The sequence below is a fragment of the Haliotis cracherodii genome, unplaced genomic scaffold, assembly GCF_022045235.1.
Source record: "Haliotis cracherodii isolate W230 unplaced genomic scaffold, xgHalCrac1.p SCAF_23, whole genome shotgun sequence".
Taxonomy (NCBI): Eukaryota; Metazoa; Mollusca; class Gastropoda; order Lepetellida; family Haliotidae; genus Haliotis; species Haliotis cracherodii.
In genome coordinates this window covers 9,145,901-9,167,822 of record NW_027266279.1, presented here as the reverse complement: position 1 = coordinate 9,167,822, position 21,922 = coordinate 9,145,901, and the positions used below count along the sequence as shown (strand labels likewise).

General features: G+C 40.2%; 1 protein-coding gene across 2 annotated transcripts; it reads right to left on the bottom strand.

The window, feature by feature from the left end:
- Window positions 1-377: 377 nt before the first annotated feature.
- Window positions 378-4,886, bottom strand: LOC139471666 (protein maph-9-like). 2 transcript variants are annotated; one of them, XM_071254109.1, is made up of 4 exons: window positions 4,799-4,886; window positions 2,675-3,215; window positions 1,740-2,027; window positions 378-834 (listed from the first exon to the last, which is right to left on the bottom strand). In XM_071254109.1, coding segments are annotated over exons 2-4 (825 nt in total). In that variant the 5' UTR covers window positions 3,211-3,215; window positions 4,799-4,886; the 3' UTR covers window positions 378-833. The 2 variants fall into 2 exon arrangements, with proteins under 2 accessions (XP_071110210.1, XP_071110211.1); XM_071254110.1 differs by lacking the exon at window positions 378-834 and having other exon boundaries at window positions 1,739-2,027.
- Between the last annotated feature and the right edge of the window lie 17,036 nt (window positions 4,887-21,922).

The following is a 21,922-nucleotide window of genomic DNA, read 5'->3' as shown; positions in this document are numbered from 1 at the left end:
GGGCCAGCCAAATGTAACTCAATAATACCAGTCTAGTTCGGCAAGGATGGAAACTGGACTTGTATAGTCAGTTAACTCTCTTGCCTCGGGAAGATGGTCCTGAAAGAGTGTCATTTGATAGCAAATGGGTATAGAAGGAGGCATCCCATTGTGAACAAAGACCGTGATGACACATTGTGAATAAAGAGTGAGTGAGTATGGTTTTACGCCGCTTTTAGCAATATTCCAGCAATATCACGGCGGGGGACACCAGAAATGGGCTTCACACATTGTACCCATGTCGGGAATCGAACCCGGGTCTTTAGCGTGACGAGCTAACGCTTTAACCACTAGGCTACCCGACCGCCCCTGTGAATCAAGACAGTGATGACACCTGATAATATTAACAAATCTTTTTATTCAGCAGAGTAGTTATATGTACAAAGTCCTATTACAAACGTAATAAATGCAAAGAAGATATGAACAGCGTAGAAAACTTACATTGGTGACAGTAAGTAATTGCATTATGTGTAACACCGGTTAGAACATCAGTATCTTAGAGCATGACAGTTTAATGTGGCTCCGAACGTGACTCATATACGTATACCATTTTGAAAAAAAAGTACAAGACGGGTGCTTCCAGACCAAGGGTGATAATCGGGAAATCTGGGATTCCGAATCCACGACCAGCGGATCCTGACAGATGAGGTGTCCATTAGGAAATAATCACAGGACAATGCAGAGGATGTAAAACGTTTACACAAACAGCAGTTATGTCGAAGAAAAACACTGGATTTATTTACAGCAGACATAACGGAAAATTATAATCTCACTTTGCAGTGCTCGAAGTGGTACCTGCAAAAAGAGAAGACATGTTTTACTTTACTCTGTCTTTTCACATCTTGCATGGCATTTTATTGACGGCTATGGTTCAATGTGTGAATACAGTATTATGTCGGAGAATTGTGTGACAAATCTATGTCCATGACCCAGCATGACATTTTTCTCAATTGCTTTACCACAAGTTTTGGTCATGGGGCTTCAGAGGCAGAGAGATAAGTGATGTCATTTGATTGTGATGATTCTGATTGTCATGATAATTGATGACGTCATTATATTCTGCAAATTACCAAGCGATGTTTGTGGATGCCAGTTCTGGATCACAAATTGATTTATCAGGAGTATTTTTTTTAAAGAATAATTTTAGATATTTGTTACATATTTTAACAAGACCACTCTACTTGAGGATCTCATTAATCCCAAATGAGAAATTGCTTGTTAACATTTCGAACAACATTCATAACAGATTACCATCTTTTTCTTCATTTCAGAACGGACGAGGTTTTATAGAAAAACTTGAAAAACATTGAAATATTGGGATGAAAATTATATTCACACGTTCAAGTGGCTGACAGCTAGCCTTTCTTTCGTAAACTTACACTTGAAAGGTTGGACTTCTGACATGACCAAACACACAAGTATTACTAAAATGTGTAAAAAAAATCCCGATGTTTCGAACTTCATGAGGAAATACCCTCTCGTGGGTCGTTTGTCGTTTAGTAATTCTGGTGAGCCCCAAATATACCTCTCATACCGTGACTCAAAGTTTACCTATTGACTTTGTTGAGCATAATAACGACGAAACCGTTTACATTTCACAGAAGAAAAGGTTCAAATGCTTCTTATCCGTTACGGGTACTTTTACTTACTAACCCGTGGAGATTCCGTGTCACAACAAGCAAACAAAGAAGCAGACTTACTAATCTGAGGTGAAAGGATCCTTGGTCGTAGTCGGTTCCTTGTCGTCAGTGTATTTGACCACGTACATCTCCTCAAACTGCTTGGCGTGCCTGATGAAGGTCTGTGCGCCATTACACATGGACTTGATGAGGCCGGCCATGAACACCTTCTTCTTTTCCTCGGCAGACATCTTGGACATCTTCTGGGCCAGCATGGCCATGTCGCCAGTTTCCATTGACATGCTCATGTTGCTTGAAGTCATGTTGTCCATCAGGTCGGTGCCGTTACGGATGGTGAACATCGAAAGCCTGTGGTAATATTAAAGTGAGTGCTTTTAGCAATAGTTATGCAATATACAGCAGGGGCACCATAATTGTTTTGAAAAATAGCCACATATAGTGTTATATATGTTGACTACAATTGGTCGTGTGGTCACGTTCGGTGACTTGGTTCATAGGTTTAAGAATTTAATGCAAACTAACTGCAATACTACCATCTCCACATTCGCCCCCTACCCCCACCCCCACCCCCACCCCCCACACGCCGTAATGATAGAATATGACGTAGTGTTCAATGTTGCATTTAACCCAACTCACTTGCTCTTTTAACTTTCATAATACTATGTTGTTTTTGCCAAATAAAAATATTCCAGAAAATGACATTCTGGAAAGATCAAGGCTATACATTACAAAACACAAAAATTCTGAAGGTGGCACGTCAGTGGGGTAGCCGAGTTCTCAAATCACACTGAAGTCACGGTTCGATTCCCGTCTTAACTACTGAGCATGAAATCTACACTCACTCACTCACTCACTCACTCATGAGTTTCGTTTCGGCGAGCTTTTAAAGTCGCCATTGTAATTTATCTACACCCCGCTTGTCTCAAACTACGGAGGAGAGATGAACGTTTAACAGAGCAGAGGAGATCGCATTTTCACTGTACATGTCTACTTACTTTTCCATCTGCTCTGAGACCTCATTGCACTGGCACAGTTGGAGGAACTCATGAGTCAGCTGGAAGGCGAACTTGTGTTTCTGGCTCTGGAAGGACTCGATCATCTCCTTGAACTCCCCTTCCTTCTCCTCCCTCTCCTTCATCTCCTTCTGCTTCTGCCACATCTCATACATCTGTTCCTTCTTCTCCTCCATCTTCTTCTCCTCCATCATCTTCTTGTGAGCCATGAACTCCTTAAACTTCTTATACTCCTCCTTCATCTTCTCGGCCTTCTCCTCCTGTTGTTTCTTGACCCAGGCCTTCCACTCAGCATCGTCATCAGCCTTACATCCATCAGCATCTCCGGCATAGTGCTCCTTCTTCTCCTCCGCCATCTTCTTCATCATGTACTTCATCATCATGTCCTTGTTGTCTTCTTTGCCCTCTGTTGCCATCATGAACTTCATCATCATCTCCTTCTCATCGTCCTTCACTTCCATCGGCCAGGCCAAAGCCAGGGGCAGCAGAACCAACACTAAGGCAAACTTCGGTACCATTCTGTCTGAAGCAAGGTTAATAAGGAATTGTCATTATGAATGATAAGGGACCATTTTCGTCCAGAGGATCTGCATGTCTTAAGAAATGAGCAAAACGTTTTGGAAATCGTTTTGGAAGTTATCCAGTGTATTCATATAAATTACAATTAGACTTTGTTAATTTCAGCACTTCCGTATTTTGGACTTATACAAACACTAAATGTAACGATAAGACTGAAATGTTTCCAAAGGCTGATATTTGAGGTCTTTCTAATATTTGAATATGATCAAGTCTTTGATCCAAGATTTTCTTAGAAGATGTTGATAAAATCAGGACAAACATAGCGTAAATATCCCCTTTGGTCACCGATTTCCTCAAAGTTAGATGTTTTCAAAATCGGCCATGTACAGTCATGAGCCATACTTAAGCGTTTGATCATGTCGAAAGTTATAACGTATAAGAAGTAAAAAGGCAAGTTGTCATTCATTTGAAGATGACGGATAAATTCCAACAATTATTACAATTTGATGTTTCTTGTGGATAAAAAATAGCATTTATCCCAACTCATAATTCCTTTACAACATAAGTGCGGTTGGACCTAAGGACTTATTGTCGTTACATGCGCGCTACGATTAACCATTCACAATACATTTCTCAATACATCACATTTCGGGTTGTTTCTGCCCAAGTTGTTGCCTAATTCGCACCAAGTATCTTTCAGGGTATTGCATGAAGTGCACAATCGTTACGAGAAAGTTATCAAGCTTGCAATGCTACGAAGGATTCTACGAATTTTCATTTTGTTTTTGACTCTTTTTCACGTTACATTGAAAAGGATATATGCTCTTAGGTGTTTTAATACATGTGCTTTGGGCATTTGCTGCCAAGATGATTTGAAAACCAATATAAATACAAATATTTATTACAAATGCAACTGTATACCTGTAATATCGTGTGTACATCCATCGCGGTTGTCATTATTCTCGGACACATATTCAACGTGTTACGATGGTCCTTGTATTTTTTCAAATTATTAATCATACGAATAATCGAGAACTGATAGAAATACTAGTCGTGAGACTGAAGTTTCCTTAAAGTCACATTTATTCTTTTTTCTTGTTTGTGTGTTTGTTTGTTTGTTGTTTAACGCCGCACTAAGCAATATTCCAGCTACATGACGGCAGTGTGTAAAAAAATCGAATCTGGACTAGACAATCCTGTGATTGATATCCTGTGCATCGAAAGACTCAAATCAGCGAGCCTGACCACCCGATCCCCTGAATCGCCTCTTACGACAAGCATGGGTTGCTGAAGACCAATTCTAACCCGGATCTTCACGGGTCTAAATTCACATTTAACGGAACTTCTTGACGACGTTTGGTGCATCAAATACCGTACAATATCACATAGATTATTTCTGGAATATATATCATGTATAATCGATAACATTTGAAAAGTAGTCAGCGCGTAATCAAAATAATAAGCTTAACATTCATCGTTAAATGAATAAGTAAAACAGAAGTTGGGATGTCATTTATCATCACACAAATTATCATTACATCTAATCATATATGTTTGTGTAAGTAACAAACGCCAAGTAAAACTGACCTGAGACTAGACCTGACGCTCGCTGCCTTGGAAGAAATAGGAAGGGCTGGGAGGGGCTGACGTTTTATAGCTATGCCACCGGTCGGGCCGGTTATAATACAATACCTAAGCTCCATTGATTGAATCCATCAGGTGCGTAATTGCTATGACAACAGGTAAAATATTATTGGCATGAATATTCAGGTGATGTTGGACTTGGAGATATGATTGGCGTTATAAAAGCATTCTACCGACAAAAAAATAAGGGAATTAATTATTTGAATGTAGCTGTCGTTGAGGTGTACATTAACAATACCGCGGCGTTGCATCTGAACGCAACATGTAATCACAATGAATTCTTTTTTTTGCAACATCCACGAACAGCCAAAGTGTGTACATCCCAAGGGGAACTCACAATCACTAATGCAGTTGGGCTAAGCACACGCTTAAAAGTCAACAGACAACTTGGGGAATCATGGGTACGACAGTGGTGTGTGTGTGTGTGTGTGTGTGTGTGTGTGTGTGTGTGTGTGTGTGTGTGTGTGTGTGTGTGTGTGTGTGTGTGTGTGTGTGTGTGTGAATATCCCAAGTTACCGAAAGTTAAGCAAAGCAATCTTCGACTGTGTGACAAGTACCTACCGTCACACGGGTTGCGTTGCATTGAGAGTTGGGCGCAGCAGGCCTAAAATGCAACACCAAGACAAGATCGTTTCATTTTATTAATTGCACTACGCAATAGATTCAAATCTGCTCCTATTTTCAATGGAGAATTCCGTACAATACCAGGTAGGCGATATCAACGCCAACCGCCAAAAACGCTCTGTGCAGACCACCTCAAAACAAGGCCCCCTGTGAAGGGCGTGGCCCAAACAGCTTACCACTGGCGGCAAAGTGGGCGAGCGGCACGCCAGGGCAACAACTCTTGACCGTGATCAATATGGAGGGCTCATTTACATTGTCATGGCGGTATCACTCTTGACTGGTAAACCGTTTTTGCTTTTGTGAATGAACATTTTACTGGCCAGCTAGATGTTGACGGAATATTGCGACTTGTATTAATCGCTAGAATTATCGGCTGAAATTTTGAAGTGCAAGATGACAATGCCAGACCATAATCGTGTCCAGATCGTCAGCTTTAAGGGCCGGCCAAATGTTCTAGGCTTAACAAACAAAACCAACAATTGTGAAAGTGTTTTTAGTTTCATTTTATAAACATAATCTCCTGCTTTTCAATACAAGTTTTCTGAAGCCACACTGAAAGACCTATTCACGGCAGCTTTAAGATCATCGTTGTCGTCATAGCGCTTTGTCGTCATAGTGTTCTGTTAGTTTAGGAAACAGGTGGAAATCACTTGGTGCAGGGGTGGCGAGTATGGAGGGTGAGGAAGCTCTTCGAACCCACATTGTCGCACAGAAACCTTTGCAAGTCGAGAGCTGTGAAAAGAGGCATTGTCATAAAACTGTAGAACTCCAGCAGTCAGCATTCCTCGCCGCTTTTCTTTGATAGAATCTCTCAGGCGATGAATCAATTCAGCATAGAAGGCACCGGTAATCGTCTTTTGACTTTCTACGTAATCAACCAGGGTCACATCCTTTGCTTTCCAGAATACAGTGGACATAACTTTCTTCACTGATCTTGAAGACTTGAATTTCGTTTGTGCCGGAGAAGTGGAATGGTGACATTCCATGGATTGAATTTTAGAATCGGGATCATAGTGGTAGACCCATGTTTCATCACCCGTTTCTAATCTCTTTTTGATTTTGACGAAATCCTCCTCAATTGAGAGTACATAGGGTACATGTTCTACCTTCATAAAAAAAACTACACGACAGATAACGCTACAAACACGTAATAAAAATGAAATATGCATATTGTTATGTTACATTGTTAGCGGAATATGATTTCTAATCAACCTCTAAAGCTCTACACAAAACAAATTTTACACACTGTATGACTTATTCAAAATACTTTAAAAAGCATCGTCTGTAATTGAAGGATGTTCTGACGTGACGTGTGATGGGGTGTCCCCGGCGGTAGCGAGAACTTGTATCTGATTTGAATGAAATTGAGATAATCAAAGCATGTGAATAATCCTGTTCTTTTTAAATTCAAAGCATTAACTGTGTATTGTTAAGCAAGTTTATCTCTGCCGCCGTTGTTAGATGCAGCTACCAGCCGACTCGTCTCGCATCAAAACACAGGCTGTGTACTCGCGGGCAGATGACCGAGGAGTTTGCTGATCACTGTGTCGGATAAACAGTCTCGCCCAATGGAAAAGCCGTATATCGTGTAGACGTCACATTAAAATGTATATGCATATATACGTGTATATGTACATACATGCATAAAATTACATACAAAATACAGTTATATATAAATACCACATATTGTCATAAATATTTTGACCCGTGAAGATACGGGGTAAAATAGGTCTTCAACAACCCGTGCTTGCCATAAAAGGGGACTATGCTTGTACGAGGCGACTAACGGGATCGGGTGGTCAGGCTCGCTGACTTGGTTGATGCATGTAATCGATCCCAATCGTGTGGATTGGTGCTCATGATGTTAATCACTGGATTGTCTGGTCCAGACTCGATTATTTACAGGCCGCCGTCATATAGCTGGAATATTGCCGAGTGCAGCGTTAAAAAATAAACAAACAAACAAACAAACAAACAAACAAACAAACATATTCTAACACAGTATCATATATTTTGCATACATCCTGTAACTATTTATTGACTAAAACATTGACTATAAGTGTAATGAAATTCTTGATGTACATATTTATAAAATCCACTTACTTTAGTTCGTTATAACCGTAGTTCGTTATAAGCATATTTACAGCATATATACAGCAAATGAACGGGATCAAAAAACAGTTCGTTATATCCGTCAGTTCGTTATAAGCGTGTTCGTTATAAACGTAGTTTACTGTAACTTTATCACAGGGTAATCCTTAATGACCAACTGTCCCTCCCAGAATATGCATGATACCAACAATATTTATTAAAATTACGAAATCCTTATAACCGAATTGTCCTTTCACTGGAACTGAAACCCAGGTCAGCAATGGTCTTACGTATTATTGTAAATATCACTTTTTAAATAGTTTTGTTTTGTTCCGTGACCTGGCAACAGTAATGATTTTCTTTTATGTTTGAACAGGTTTTACTGTTTGTAAATGATTATCGACTTTAGCTGCAGGGCATCACGAAGATGTTTGTTCATTGCATTGCTCTGGGAATATATCTGTAGTCTACATGGTTGCGTGGAAGGTAAAAGCATTATCATCCATGGCGTTGGCCTAGAAACCCAAAACTGAACAGCGCGAGTGTTGACATACAGAATAGTAAATACATGCTGTCTTCACAAGTCTCCTGAGGTTTACCCTGGAACACAGTGACATTATTTAACGATCGATGTGCCCAGACAGATGTCCATAACTCCAACTGTAGAGTGTAACATGCATGACAATGCATATGGAAATCAGAATGTAGGTTCTCATCTCAATTTCCTATCAAAATATTGTTTTTCTATTGTCGTCTATTTTTGTATCGTAAAGAACCTTGCCCACTATCATAAGTTATGGTCCGACTTATAGTATGGGGACAACTTGTTTGGAAACATGACAGGGCTGTTTGTTATTGAAACCGGATATATTTGCCGAGTCGTTATGTACAGACTCTCGACTGACACAGCATTAGTGCACAACACTAACGTTGTCAATGAGCGCCGTGTGAATTGATCTAGGTCATGCATCTTGGTAAAGAATTTCTGAAAGATCCCATGACTGTACTCTTGCCTCTGACAAAATACCTCGCCCAAACACACTGCTCATGTCTGTTGCCGCAAACACCGATCACGCGACGTTTAATAAGATGTTTTGTTAAGAGATAAAGACTAAGTTTCTCCATAAATAATTAAGCAGCCAAATATATTTCGAAGCATTTATTGAAGAAACTATTGACATTACAAATACATACTACCGATAAAAACTAAGGGGACTAATGTTTTGAATGTAGTTTTCGTACATTTGCAATACCGTAGAGTTCCATCTGGACACAATGAAATCGCAATGAAATTTCACATCATGCATGAACAGCACGTGATGCACATGCACACAGTGAGTGAGTGAGTTAAAATTTAACGTCACATCGGCAGTATCTCAGCCATATAGTGACGACATGCACACAGAAGCCAACGCGAGCGCTCCTATGATAGAGTGAGTATGGTTTAACGCCGCTTTTAGCAATATTCAAGCAATATCACGCCGGGGGACACCAGAAATGGGCTTCACACATTGTACCCATGTCGGGAATCGAACCCGGGTCTTCGGCGTGACGATCGAACGCTCTAACCACTAGGCTACCCGACCGCCCCTCCTATGATGGAACTCACAATCACTTATGCAATTGGACAAAAACAAATGACTCCGAGACTGAAACAAATGGCGAATTGTGGGATAGAGATTGGGGACGGCAGTATCCCAAGTTGCACAATTGTTTGGCAAATCAGAAAATGTAATTTCTCGACGACTGTGTACATATACCGTCATACGGGTGGGGTTGCAATGAGACCTGGGCATGGCAGGCCTAAAAACCGGCTCTATGCAGCCCACCTGAAAGTAAGGCTTATGGCCCTAACAGCTTACCATACGCGGCAAAGTTTTGGGTGGGTCAGGCCTCAGAAGGGACGGGCTGTGCGCCATTGACGTTACACCATGTTTACAGACGAATCAAGCTTTTGCCTTGGATTCACAGATGGCAGAAATCGTTGTTGGCGACGAAGCGGCGAGTTGTATGCCAGGGCAATGCTTCTTGACCATGATGGTTATGGGGGCAGTTGTGTCATGGTGTGGGGCAGTATCACACATAACAGGTGCAATGATTTGGTAATTGTGAATGGACATTTGACCAGCCAGCCATTTGTTGATGAAACTGTGCGACCTGTCGTTCCATTCGTTAGAGTTATCGGAGTAAATTTGAGTTGCAAGATGACCATGCCCGACCACATCGTGTCCAGGTCGTCACCGATTATCTCCGACGAGAAGACTTATGGACATTGGACTGGCCAGCTAAGTCCCCTAACACGTCCCCAATAGAGCATCTATGGGATGTTCACAATCGGAGTGGACACCAAACCCAGGACCTGCCAACGTGGCCCAGCTTGGAGTAGATCTTCAGGCGGAATGGCGGGCAATACCAGGGGCAACCACACGCAAGTTGATCAACAGTACGCCATCAAGGAGTCCTGCATGTATTGCCCAACATGGTGGACTCACCAGATATTGATCTACAAGCCTGAAATGTATTTTACAGACATTTATCGTATTACACCCTCACTATCATTTCATCATTCTCGTATCTTTTGTCGGTACTACATATCTTCTTTTTAAAACACAAGAACGAGACAGATATCAGATAATGAGTGAATCAAACATTCAGTCAAAATGCATTTTAACATTTAATAAATGTAAATATTAATTTAAGAAAAGATGTAAAACGAGGTGAGGTGAGGTGAAATGGGGTTTAACGTGGCGTCCAAGATTATTGCACTTATATAGCGACGTGCATGTACGTGTGTGTGTTTGTGTGATTGCTTGTACTAGTCCGGACTGATGCCGATTTATAGTGCTAGCTCACTGAGATACCATGCCGCAGTTTTAACATGAATATCCCACTCAGACACAGTATACTGACTCCGAGCCGACCAGTCCTTGTTTTAGCCCCATACAGGGTAACAACAAGTACCATCTTTTAACGTCTATTGGTATGACGCGGCCGGGGATCGAACCCCGGACCTTCCGCCTTCCGGGCGGACGCTCTACCATCAGACCACGGAGGCGGTCAGATGTAAAACGACCTCACGTTGCATTGTACATGTCACCAGCTTGGCCCTATTAGAGACAACGTATGAAGATGGATGGCTCGAGAAGCAGATCGTGGTGAAATATCGAGGTGTTGATAGCAAGATCATATCGTTACAGCTAACATATAACCAAAGCAAGTTCTCACACCCTACAGCCAATATATCACCATACAAGTAACATATTTTTACATGTGTTTTTTTTGGGTCATCTATATAATTTTATTGATATTCATTTTAATTTCAGTTTATTTACATCAACAAACCAAACAATACAAAATTAACAACATTAAATAACATTGATATTGCCATGGTTTCGTAGCTTACATTCACATTCATCTCTATGGACTAATCTCATGATACAGTTTGCAGATCATTCGTCCTAATAAAATACGAGGAGTAGCTGTAACTACGAGTGAGTGAGTGAGTTGGGTTCAACGCCGCTTTTAAGAGTATTACAGTTATATCACGGCGTGTCAGCTTAATGTGGGAGGAAAGCCCGAAGTGATGCAGGTCTTAGACGTTTACCACTTCGGTTTGATTATTTACAGACCGCCGCCGTACAGCTGGGATATTGCTGAGTACGGCGTTAAACAACATACAAACAAACGAATTCCACGCTTACAGGCTGCATTTGAACCTAACAGACAACCAGACAGTATATATCTGCAGGCATCCAAATGACTTGGTATTCTGTTGTGACGAAAATGACACAATTCACTTCACATAATCCAACCAGCCTCATATGATATAAATGCATCTGACTACATGCAACATTTTTTCTCAATTACTGACACTAAATATTTCCCCCGATCAATGCCCGGTCAATATAAAGAGTAAAATTTAATTTTGATTCGAACATTAATGAGAATTTGTCCTGTGAAATATACACATTTCGAAACTACATGTATATAACATTGCATTTATCACTGAATGTTTTGTATTGATTAATAAACATTTGACTCATATTTCGTTTTGGTATTTATAAGTGAAATACAATGTATGTAATATTTCAAAGATGTGTTTTTGTAATTATTTATGTTCAATATCAGTAGCTCTCTTTTCTCAGAAATGTGAAATTTCGATAGACGTATAGTCTCTATTACTTCTTAGTGTGAACCTAAGAAATGCGAAACTTTATAATATGCAGCATAGGATGTTTTTCTTGGCATGTTGAAATTGATGGCAATCTCATATAGAAATCACCATGTGAATGTTGTGCACTTCTCTGTGCAACCCTTTATCAAGATGTGGACTCTGTAATCATGAAGTTGGCATATCACATTATCTTGCAATGAAACTCTGGATGCGTGAGTTGGTTAGTTTTCTCATGGAAAAATCCTAATGTATTTCAAGTGATATAATAACAACGTAGATTGTCTAGGGTCGGCAGGGGGGTGTAATTGGGTATCACATGGACGGCAACAGACATGTCATCACAAGGATGTTTAGGATTGTGTTACGCACTATTTGACACTTAACTGCAAATACTTCTCGAATTTTTTTCGAATGTTTCTTTTGTCACGTGATATCAACAGGGGATTATTTGGGAGAGGTAGATTTAAATATGTCGTTCGGTTTGGATACAGTTCACATGAATTACATGATGTTGGTGGACACGCGGGGACTTTAGGAACTGCAAAATTAGCCGTGTTCACAGTTTGGACCTTTGTGTAAACTTGGTTTACGAATCTGCCGACTCAACAAGGATAATGTAAAAAAAGAAGAAAATTCCGAAGACAAGAAATACGTAAAATGTAAAAAAAACCAACAACACTCGTTTACTGTCGCTATCAATACAAAAAATATTTCAAATAATTAAATTAAAACACTTTAAGAGTTATCTTAAAACTTCAAAACGCAACGAATTATGACGAATCCATATTCCTCCTGCACCTACCTTTTCCTCTGATATTTTGAGGGAATACAAAATAATTTTTAAATTTAAAGAAAACCTTCCGACCTAATTTTGGGGACAGAAGTCTGCAAACAAAAAAAGAGAGTCTGACCTTATGGTGACATTGTTGAAATAATACATAATTGATCAATAAATGTTTCTCGTTATCCTTATATTCGATCACATACATGAATGACGTTTGGAAGTTTATTCAAAATGAATGCTCACATGAAATGAGTGCAAGATTCAACATCATAATTAGTCCGTCTCCGTGGACTAGTGCAGAGAACATCTACACGGAGAGTAGAAGGTCGGTGTTTGGACTTTCTGGTCGCGTCATACCAAAAAATGTTGAAAGATGGTACTTATTTTTACAACGCTTGGCGCCCGGCATTTTTGGGATAAAACATGGACCGGTCGGCTCGGAGTCAGTATACTGTGTCTGAATGTGGTATCCATGATAAACTGCGGAATGGCATCTCAGTTAGCTAGCACTATAGAACCGGCAGAAGTCCAGACTAGCTTGTATAAGCAGGCGCATACACGTGCATTCAAAGCGCTATGTACGTGAGCTAATCTTGAAGAAGACATAAAACCCTGATTTACTTGACCTGACCTTCAACATCACGAGGACTTCGCATTATCTAAATACATTGGCAGTTCTTTACAATGTCTACACGCTGATAAAATCAGACTGAATTATTTTTCAGATTAATATGTGTGGTAAAACGTGGTTTATAAGTCAACAGATATGAAACTGTCTTTCATGGCAAAATGGGCATTTCACTTCGTACAGATAACTACATGTGCATGATTATTAAAACCAGGCTAACGTCGATATTGTTATGTAAGCCTGACTACTTATTATTCTTAAGACCTGAGACTTCAATAAAGTTAGATCGATGTTGGTGTCATCAAGTACACCTGTTTCCCAGATAATTCAACGCACTCTACCACCTCCGCGCCATCACTATACCATGACGTCCAGCATGATTTCACCAACAAGCCACGTCTCATGGCGTGATGACCACTTTGTAAATAGGAGCAGTCATGCGTCCATTGATCGTCCTGTCATCTTCAGAATTTCAGTTATCGTGATCTAACACTCCCTCGAGTGTGGCACACATTGCACGTTTATGGAAATAAAGGCTCACGTGATTTAATAGAATGACTTTGCTAAATCAGTAAAATTCATAAGGGATCGCCGATATGTCATAGGACATGTTGTTGTTTAAAAACAAAATTGCTTCTACCTTGCTTAAGGTCGAAGTACTTTCATTGTCAAATTCAGAGGGAGCTGGACTTGGTGTATAGTCTGTGTGAGGTACAATGCAAACGTCAACATATCGCCTGTTCGGCTTTCCTCGCTCTCACGATAAACATTCGTGGGTGCATCAGGTCTTACCACGGCAAAGCAAGGCGTTGTTTCTTTCCCATCTAGAATGCGCACAATCATTACTTCAGTACTGTTACATCGCATTGTTGCAATTCACACGATACTGTTGTGCTTGGCTATAAACACTGGGACCATGGTGACTGTACGTCCTTCGTGTCACGTAATATGAACAGAATGCGACTGATGGATAACACATAAGATTATCTTATACTTTTAAAAAAACACCTGCTATATACTTCAGGAAGATAATTTATGGATGTCATCTTCTTTATAATGAGGAACACAGCGTTTTAATCTTGTACTTTTTAAAAACAACAACCCAACTGTTATTAACTTAAGGAAGAGAAAATATGGATGTCAATTTCCTTATGATGAGGAACACAACGTTTTTAATCTTATACTTTAAAAAACCCCTGTTATTTACTTAAGGAAGAGACGTTATGGATGTCAATTTCTTTATAATTTGGAACACAACGTTTTTAATCTTACACTTTAAAAAAAACCCTGTTATTTACTTAAGGAAGAGAAGTTATGGATGTCAATTTCTTGATAACGAGGAACATAACGTTTTAATCTTGTACTTTAAAAAAACCAAAACCCAACTGTTATTAACTTAAGGAAGATCTATATGGATGTCAATTTCTTGATAACGAGGAACACAACGTTTCGGAGTAAAGACTTACTCCTTCATCGAGGAGACTCAAAGACTACTGGGGCGGTCGGGTAGCCTAGTGGTTAAAGCGTTCGCTCGTCACGCCGAAGGCCCGGGTTCGATTCCCGACATGGGTACAATGTGTGAAGCCCATTTCTGGTGTCCCCCGCCGTGATATTGCTGGAATATTGCTAAAAGCGGCGTAAAACTCACTCACTCACTCACTCACTCACTCAAAGACTACTGGTGAGAACTGATACACTTGTCAATATTGTGAAGCTTTGCGAAGAACAGTATTCAGTGTTTCGATAAGTCATTTATTCTTCGTTCCTTCGTGAGTGACCCAATTTCATAATATTACCATCAATGAACCATTTAATACATTAAGTATCTATAAACACTTGGTAAATAGACAATATCGCGAAAACTGATTCTTTCAATTCACAAACATACATGCTTACACATTTTACAAAATAACAAGAACAGTCAGTATTGTATGAAATGCAACGTCGACAATCCGATCCTTAAGTCAATCAACAATGAGGGTACCGATGTTTACACGGCATCAAATGCTGATCTAGATCATCCTTGTTACGTTACGCGTGGAATGTGTACACAATACTAAGTATCTAGTATGACCTGTCACCAACGTCAAGCATGGTTGTAGTCAATAGGAAGACTGAAGCAACTCCCTGTGTATAAATGGCCTAGTCACAAGGCTATTTCTAAGCAAATGATCAGAAATGTATTCAGTCCGTTGACATTTGCTTCGCTTTGGGGGACAAAATAATTACTTTCTAGTGAGAAAGTCTTATGTCGTATACATGCACAACCGTAAAAAAACTGATCGTTTGAGAGTTTGTAGATATACAAATAAAAAGCGATAAAAACGTTTTCATAAAATTAATCATGAGAAGTTTTATAAATCTACAAAAAGGAGTGAGTGAGTGAGTTAAGTTTAACGCCGCTTTTAATAGTATTCCAGTTATATCACGGCGTGTCAGCTTAATGTGGGAGGAAAGCCGAACCCACAAGCACGGTGCTGACAAACCTAGAAGCGAATTGCGGCGCCTCAGACGACTGGGCCACCCGTGCCCCCTCTACTAAAACGAGAGTTCATTGTACTATTCCGTCCATATGATGAACATGTGCTTATGAATCAAATAATAATGATACCAGGTGAAAAAATGAGCGTATCCTGTCCCATCGGTGTACTCATCACAAACACGTGCAAAGGCAAATGGTCAACACAAATGTGACACCCGGTGTCAACGCAACTTGTGACACCAGAGGCTCTGTGCAGCGTTAACACCCGATGTCAAAAGCAATTCGGACTCCAGACGTTTAATGCAATGTTCAATGTTTTTGTTTTGTGTTTGACGCCGCACTCAGCCATATTCCAGCTATATGACGGCGGTCCGTAAATAATCGAGTCTAGACCAGACAATCCAGTGACTGATATCATGAGCATCGATCCACGCAACTGGGATACGATGACATGCATCAACCAAATCAGCAAGCCTGACCACCCGATCCCGTTAGTGGCCTCTTAAGACAAGCATAGTCGCTACTTTGAAATTTGCATTTGCAGCCAACATCACTTATATCGGGTAATACGAGCACGGATTCCAGGCATACGTCAAATGAGATAACCAATGTCAGCTTGACTCATCTTGTTCCACTCATCAGCGAGACCAACACTGAGTTCATTGAGAGTTGTGGATGGATTTTGACGTTGGCGTACACGTAAAATGACATTGATGTTTTGCTGTTTGAGGAATTGAGTCACAATCCCGACACGATAAGCGCGTGCATTATCATCTTGAAAGATGAAATGTTGCCCAACACGTTCTGCAAATGGCACCACTATGACGTCTCCAAACTCGAATCCATTCCTCATTAACGTGAGTGAGTGAGTGAGTTGGGTTTAACGCCGCTTTTAACAGTATTCAAGTTATATCGCGGTGTGTCAGCTTAATGTGGGAGGAAAGCCCGAAGTGGTGCAGGTCTCATATCCACGAGCACGGGTATGGTGCTGACAAACCTAGAAACATAATCGGGGTGAACCGGAATTCGAACCCACAATCATAGGTTTCTGGCGTAGCCAAGGGACGCAACTCTGCACAGCGAATCGCGGCGCCTTAGACGACTGGGCCACTCGTGCCCCCATCCTCATTAACGGAAGTCGAGAATGAACCTCGAATCGTCAGAAGACAGTGCTGACATTCGATTAGCTCAACGTAGATTATCCTAGTGCTGACATTCCCCACACCACTGACGCCTCTGATTCAAATGAAGTAGCATACGTTGTCGGATGACACGTGGACGTCGTGCACACACATGTCATCTGTGCAGACGATTTCGCACCGTCTGGCCATGTACTCTCACGTCCGCTGCCTGTTACAACCGGTCCCTTATCTGAATGACAATTTGTAACCGATTTCTTTATGCCAACGCTCTGACTTATCTGTCCTGGGCTTGAGTTGTTGCAGCTGGGTGTCCACAGCGGCCTCGATCATCGACGTTGTGTGTATGTTGGTTGGTTGGTTGGTTCGTTGGTTGGTTTGTTGTTTAACGCCGTACTCAACAATATTCCAGCTATATGACGGCGGTCTGTAAATAATCGAGTCTGTACCAGACAATCCAGTGATTGATATCATGAGCATCGATCCACGCAATTGTGATCGATGACATGTATCAACCAAGTCAGCGAGTTTGACCACCCGATCCCGTTAGTCGCCTTTTACGATAAGCATAGTCACCTTTTACGACAAGCATAGTCACCTTTTACGACAAGCATTCTACCCCGGAATCTTCACGGGTATGTTGCTATCGGGCCGCAATCTGCTGATGACAGATGAATAACACTATGCCAATGGCACGGATGATCAATGTTGTTGCTTCCTTAATGATCAAATGTGTTTATATAATGAAGTCTCTTCGAGCGTTTGATTCCAAGAAAACAATTTGCGTCTTCTCAAAACCTGCATACCAAACCTTGCACGAGCTGTCCGAGGTCACGAGGCTTCATGACTATCACAATATTGTGTTTGGGAGCTTGATTTCTTTGGAAATGTTCTTGCCACATAAATCACTTACTTTCATCGGCAGACATCCCCTACTTTTCTGTATAGTAAAGATCTATATAATGAAATAAATCATGAAATAATTATTTTAACTGACGGAACTGACAGTGGGAAGCCGCCGATGAGAAGAGTTCCCATTCTAATAAAAGTACATCTATTTCCTGAATACATTCAGAGTGGCGTTGGAGTGAGTTAACGCCGCTTTTAACAGTATTCCGGTTATATCGTGGCGTCTCAGCTTAATGTGGGAGGAAAGCCCGAAGTGATGCAGGTCTCAGACGTTTACCACTTCGGTGAAACCAACGAGCACGGGAATGGTGCTGACAAACCTAGAAATATAATCGGGGCGAACCGGGATTCGAACCCACGATCATCGGTTTCTGGCCTGCCCAAGGGACGCAACTCTGCACAGCGAATCGGGGCGCCTTAGACGACTGGGCCACCCGTGCCCCCTTCTTAAGGCGGACAAGGTGAATGATGTCAGTGGAAGGGAGATCTCACCACAGCATGATTTGGACAGCGATTGGAGAAAATAAATCGGTTCAAGGAGACTTAGTTTGAGTTTGACTTTAAATGATCCAGGCTGATAAATACAGATGTAGCATCACATCGTCTTTGATTTTCTGTTCCAATCTAAGCATATTTGCAAATATTTACAAAATGAGGACCTTCGATCATTAAACAATATCTAAATATGATTGAAATTTGTCACGCATTTGAAAGATATACTTAGAACACATCTTGAATTGAAGTATTAAACATATTTATATTATAGGTAAACTGTCCTACATAAGATTGCTGTATATATGGACCAATGAAATGGGGACACATAATATATTGTTTTATTAGTGATTATATATACCCAAATACCTATCTATCCACCCAAGCTAGAAATAAAAGCTACAAGTGAAACCGCCTCGCCGGTTTCATATTTAGAATTATGCACAATGATGGAAGCCTATGTCATGCTTATGTATTTTTTTATAATTGTGGATACTAAAACCTATGCATCTACCGAACGCACGTTATTGTTTTCACATGGAATTGGATTTGTATGAGGATTGTTCAGTGTGTTGGAGATACATTTATAAAAGGGTTAATAAGATGTTTGGGGTTGATTAAAGTTACGATAATGTCCTCTTTATAATCTCGAGATAGAAGATGAATATCATTTTAGTTAAATCAAAGCAAACTAAGATAAGACAAATTGTTTGATGGCATTACTTACAAGTTGACGGATGACAAGATAGACACAATTTTATGGATAACAACTTCTTTAATACTGTTAAAAGCGACGTTTCGGTATAGATCCTTATACCGTTGTCACCAGTCTTGCTTGACAACGGTATAAGGATCTATACCGAAACGTCGCTTAGAAGTTGTTATCCATACAATTGTGTCTACCTTGTAAGATAAGACACCTCTATCTGCCTCCTAAAATATGTATTGTTATACTCCGAATAGGTATTAAATTAGAACGCCCATGTCTTCAAATGATAAAATGATAGAAAAGAAACTTATGTAAATAACTATGTCAAACTTATTAAATGAGACAAAGTTTTGCAAATACTGGAATACTGTGACGTCAGTTAAATATGAACTCATATAACATTGTAAATGTACATACATGCATTTTCACTGTCGTCTAAGGCGCCGCGATTCGCTGTGCAGAGTTGCATCCCTTGGGTACACCAGAAACCTATGGTTGTGCGTTCGAATCCCGGTTCGCCCTAATTATGTTTCTAGGTTTGTCAGCACCATACCCGTGGGTATGGGGTAAACGTCTGAGAACTGCATCACTTCGGACTTTCCTCCGACATTAATCTGACACGCTGTGATATAACTGGAATACTGTTTAAAGCGGCGTTAAACCCTCTTGTTAAAGAGAGATGATTCAGCCTCTTAATAGTCAACGTTCCCTTTATGTTCTATCAGCTCCAGCCTGTGGTCCCTACATTTCACAACTATTAAGCTAAAATAGAACTTCTTCTTTCTATGAAGATTTCAAAGAGCGTGATACTGATATTTAAAAGTTGTTTGCTCAGTGTGATCACATTCAAGGCATTAGGAAAGCATTCAAGAAGTTGTAAGGGAGCCATGAATATGATATTTTAACGCTTCCATGACAAAATGTTTGTCTGATGCATTTCCCAATTTTAACTTGTAACATGTGTACCCGTGTTTATTTATATAGACTGACTTGCCTTTGCATGTGTTTTTGACAGGTGCCATCACCGGTGCAGATTGCGCTCCCCTTTTCGGAAGATGGAGATTCAAAATATGATATATATTATGATATAATCGGAATCTTTAATGATCTTTAATCATAGAAGGACCGCCTCCGTGGTCTAGTGGTAGAGCGTCCGCCCGGAGAGCGGAAGGTCAGGGGTTCGACCCCCGACTGCGTCATACCAAAAGACGTTAAAAGATGGTACTTGTTGTTACCCTGTCTGGCGCTCGACATTAAGGGGCTAAAACAAGGACTGGTCGGCTCGGAGTCAGTATACTGTGTCTGAGTGGGATATTCATGTTAAACTGCGGCATGGTATCTCAGTGAGCTAGCACTATAAATCGGCATCAGTCCTGACTAGTACAGGCAGCCACAAAAACACACACACGTACATGCACGTCGCTATATAAGTGCAATAATCTTGGACGCGACGTTAAACCCCATTTCACCTCACCTTAATTATAGAAATAGTTTTGTCGCGTATATTTATAAGTATCGCATATGAAATGGAACATGGAATATATATATTTCATATCATATCATATAACCACAATGTCATGTGGTTTGTTTGCATGTCGGTAGAAAACTGTCGACTAGTTCACCAGTACTGATTCACTACAGTACATATTAGGGGTAAGTTTAAACGGGTTACTGTAAAAAAATGTTGACATACTTTCCCATTGTTATAGAACACGTTAAGGCTTTGACAGTATATAAATAGACGTATTGCGCAACTGAAGGCCACGCTGAAACTTCGTATCATGGGATAGAATATTTTGGCATTCCTTACACTCGACGAGAGTCACGAGTGTAAACAAACAAACATATAAAGACACGATTTCAAGACAGCTCAAACTGTTCGTCACTTGATGTGTATGGCTCATCGTGACGAAGCACTTTAACCTCATGTGATTCAGCTCAAGTCTACTTGAATACAAAGTGATTCCTATAAAGGTTCTGACGATGAATCATCCTAGGTCGCCCGCACTCTTAAAAAATAAAAGATAAAAGTTATTTTAAGATTTATAACAAACAGTTTTTGATTGAAATATAATTCCTTTTTTTTGGACTGAAGAAATTCATGTAAACGTTGTTACACCAAAGCTTAAGTTGAATTCCTACTCGACCCTCAGTAGATTCGCTTTGACGGACACGAATTCAAAGTTAAAACAATAGTTACACGTAATCATAAGAAATATCTGCCAATAGCAGCTATTGTACGACTGAACATATAACATCTGAGTCACTATCAAATAGTGATGACACCCGGTGTTCGCGAAAAGGTGAACACAACCAGGCATTCTAGCAACACATAAACGTGAATACATAACGCCATGTAGACAGGGGTCCAAATATAACAAATATCATGTTTGTGATAACACTTTCTCAGCAAAGTATAGAACCTAGTACTGAGAAAATATGGATCGTTAATACAGGTTTATACTTAACATTGAGGTACATTAAGGTACATTCAGCAAATTACTTTCTTTAGTGAGTGAGTGAGTGAGTGAGTGAATATGGTTTTACGCCGCTTTTAGCAATATTCCAGCAATATCACGGCGGGGGACACCAGAAATAGGCTTTACACATTGTACCCATGTCGGGAATCGAACCCGGGTCTTCTGCGTGACGAGCGAACGCTTTAACCACTCGGCTACCCGACCGCCCCTACTTTCTTTAAACAGTAAGTGCGGAGATGACCAGAAGGAAAGAAACTTTTTCATTTTCTCGACGAGAAAAATATATAGATTTAGCAAGGTCATAATATCTAATAATCTCTCTTTTTATGTGTGCGATATTTGGTATATTTTTGTTTATGCTAGATCTATAAATAATTTTCTTAACCAATAATGGGATTGCATTAAGAGGATTGTTGTTTTTACCTTTTGTGCCGAATACATTATTTCGATTTGAAAACTTATGATACTTGTATTAGGAGAAACCATTTTTCTAGCCATATATTAGAAACAATTTCACACTTATAGAATAAATGTTCAAAAGTTTCAGGTTCTTTT

Coding starts and splice junctions, on each gene's coding strand:
- LOC139471666 (XM_071254109.1), bottom strand. CDS start 3,210: ATGGTACCGAAGTTTGCCTTAGTGTTGGTTCTGCTGCCCCTGGCTTTG. Junction 2,028..2,674: donor GTCTCAGAGCAGATGGAAAA/GTAAGTAGACAT, acceptor ATATTACCACAG/GCTTTCGATGTTCACCATCC.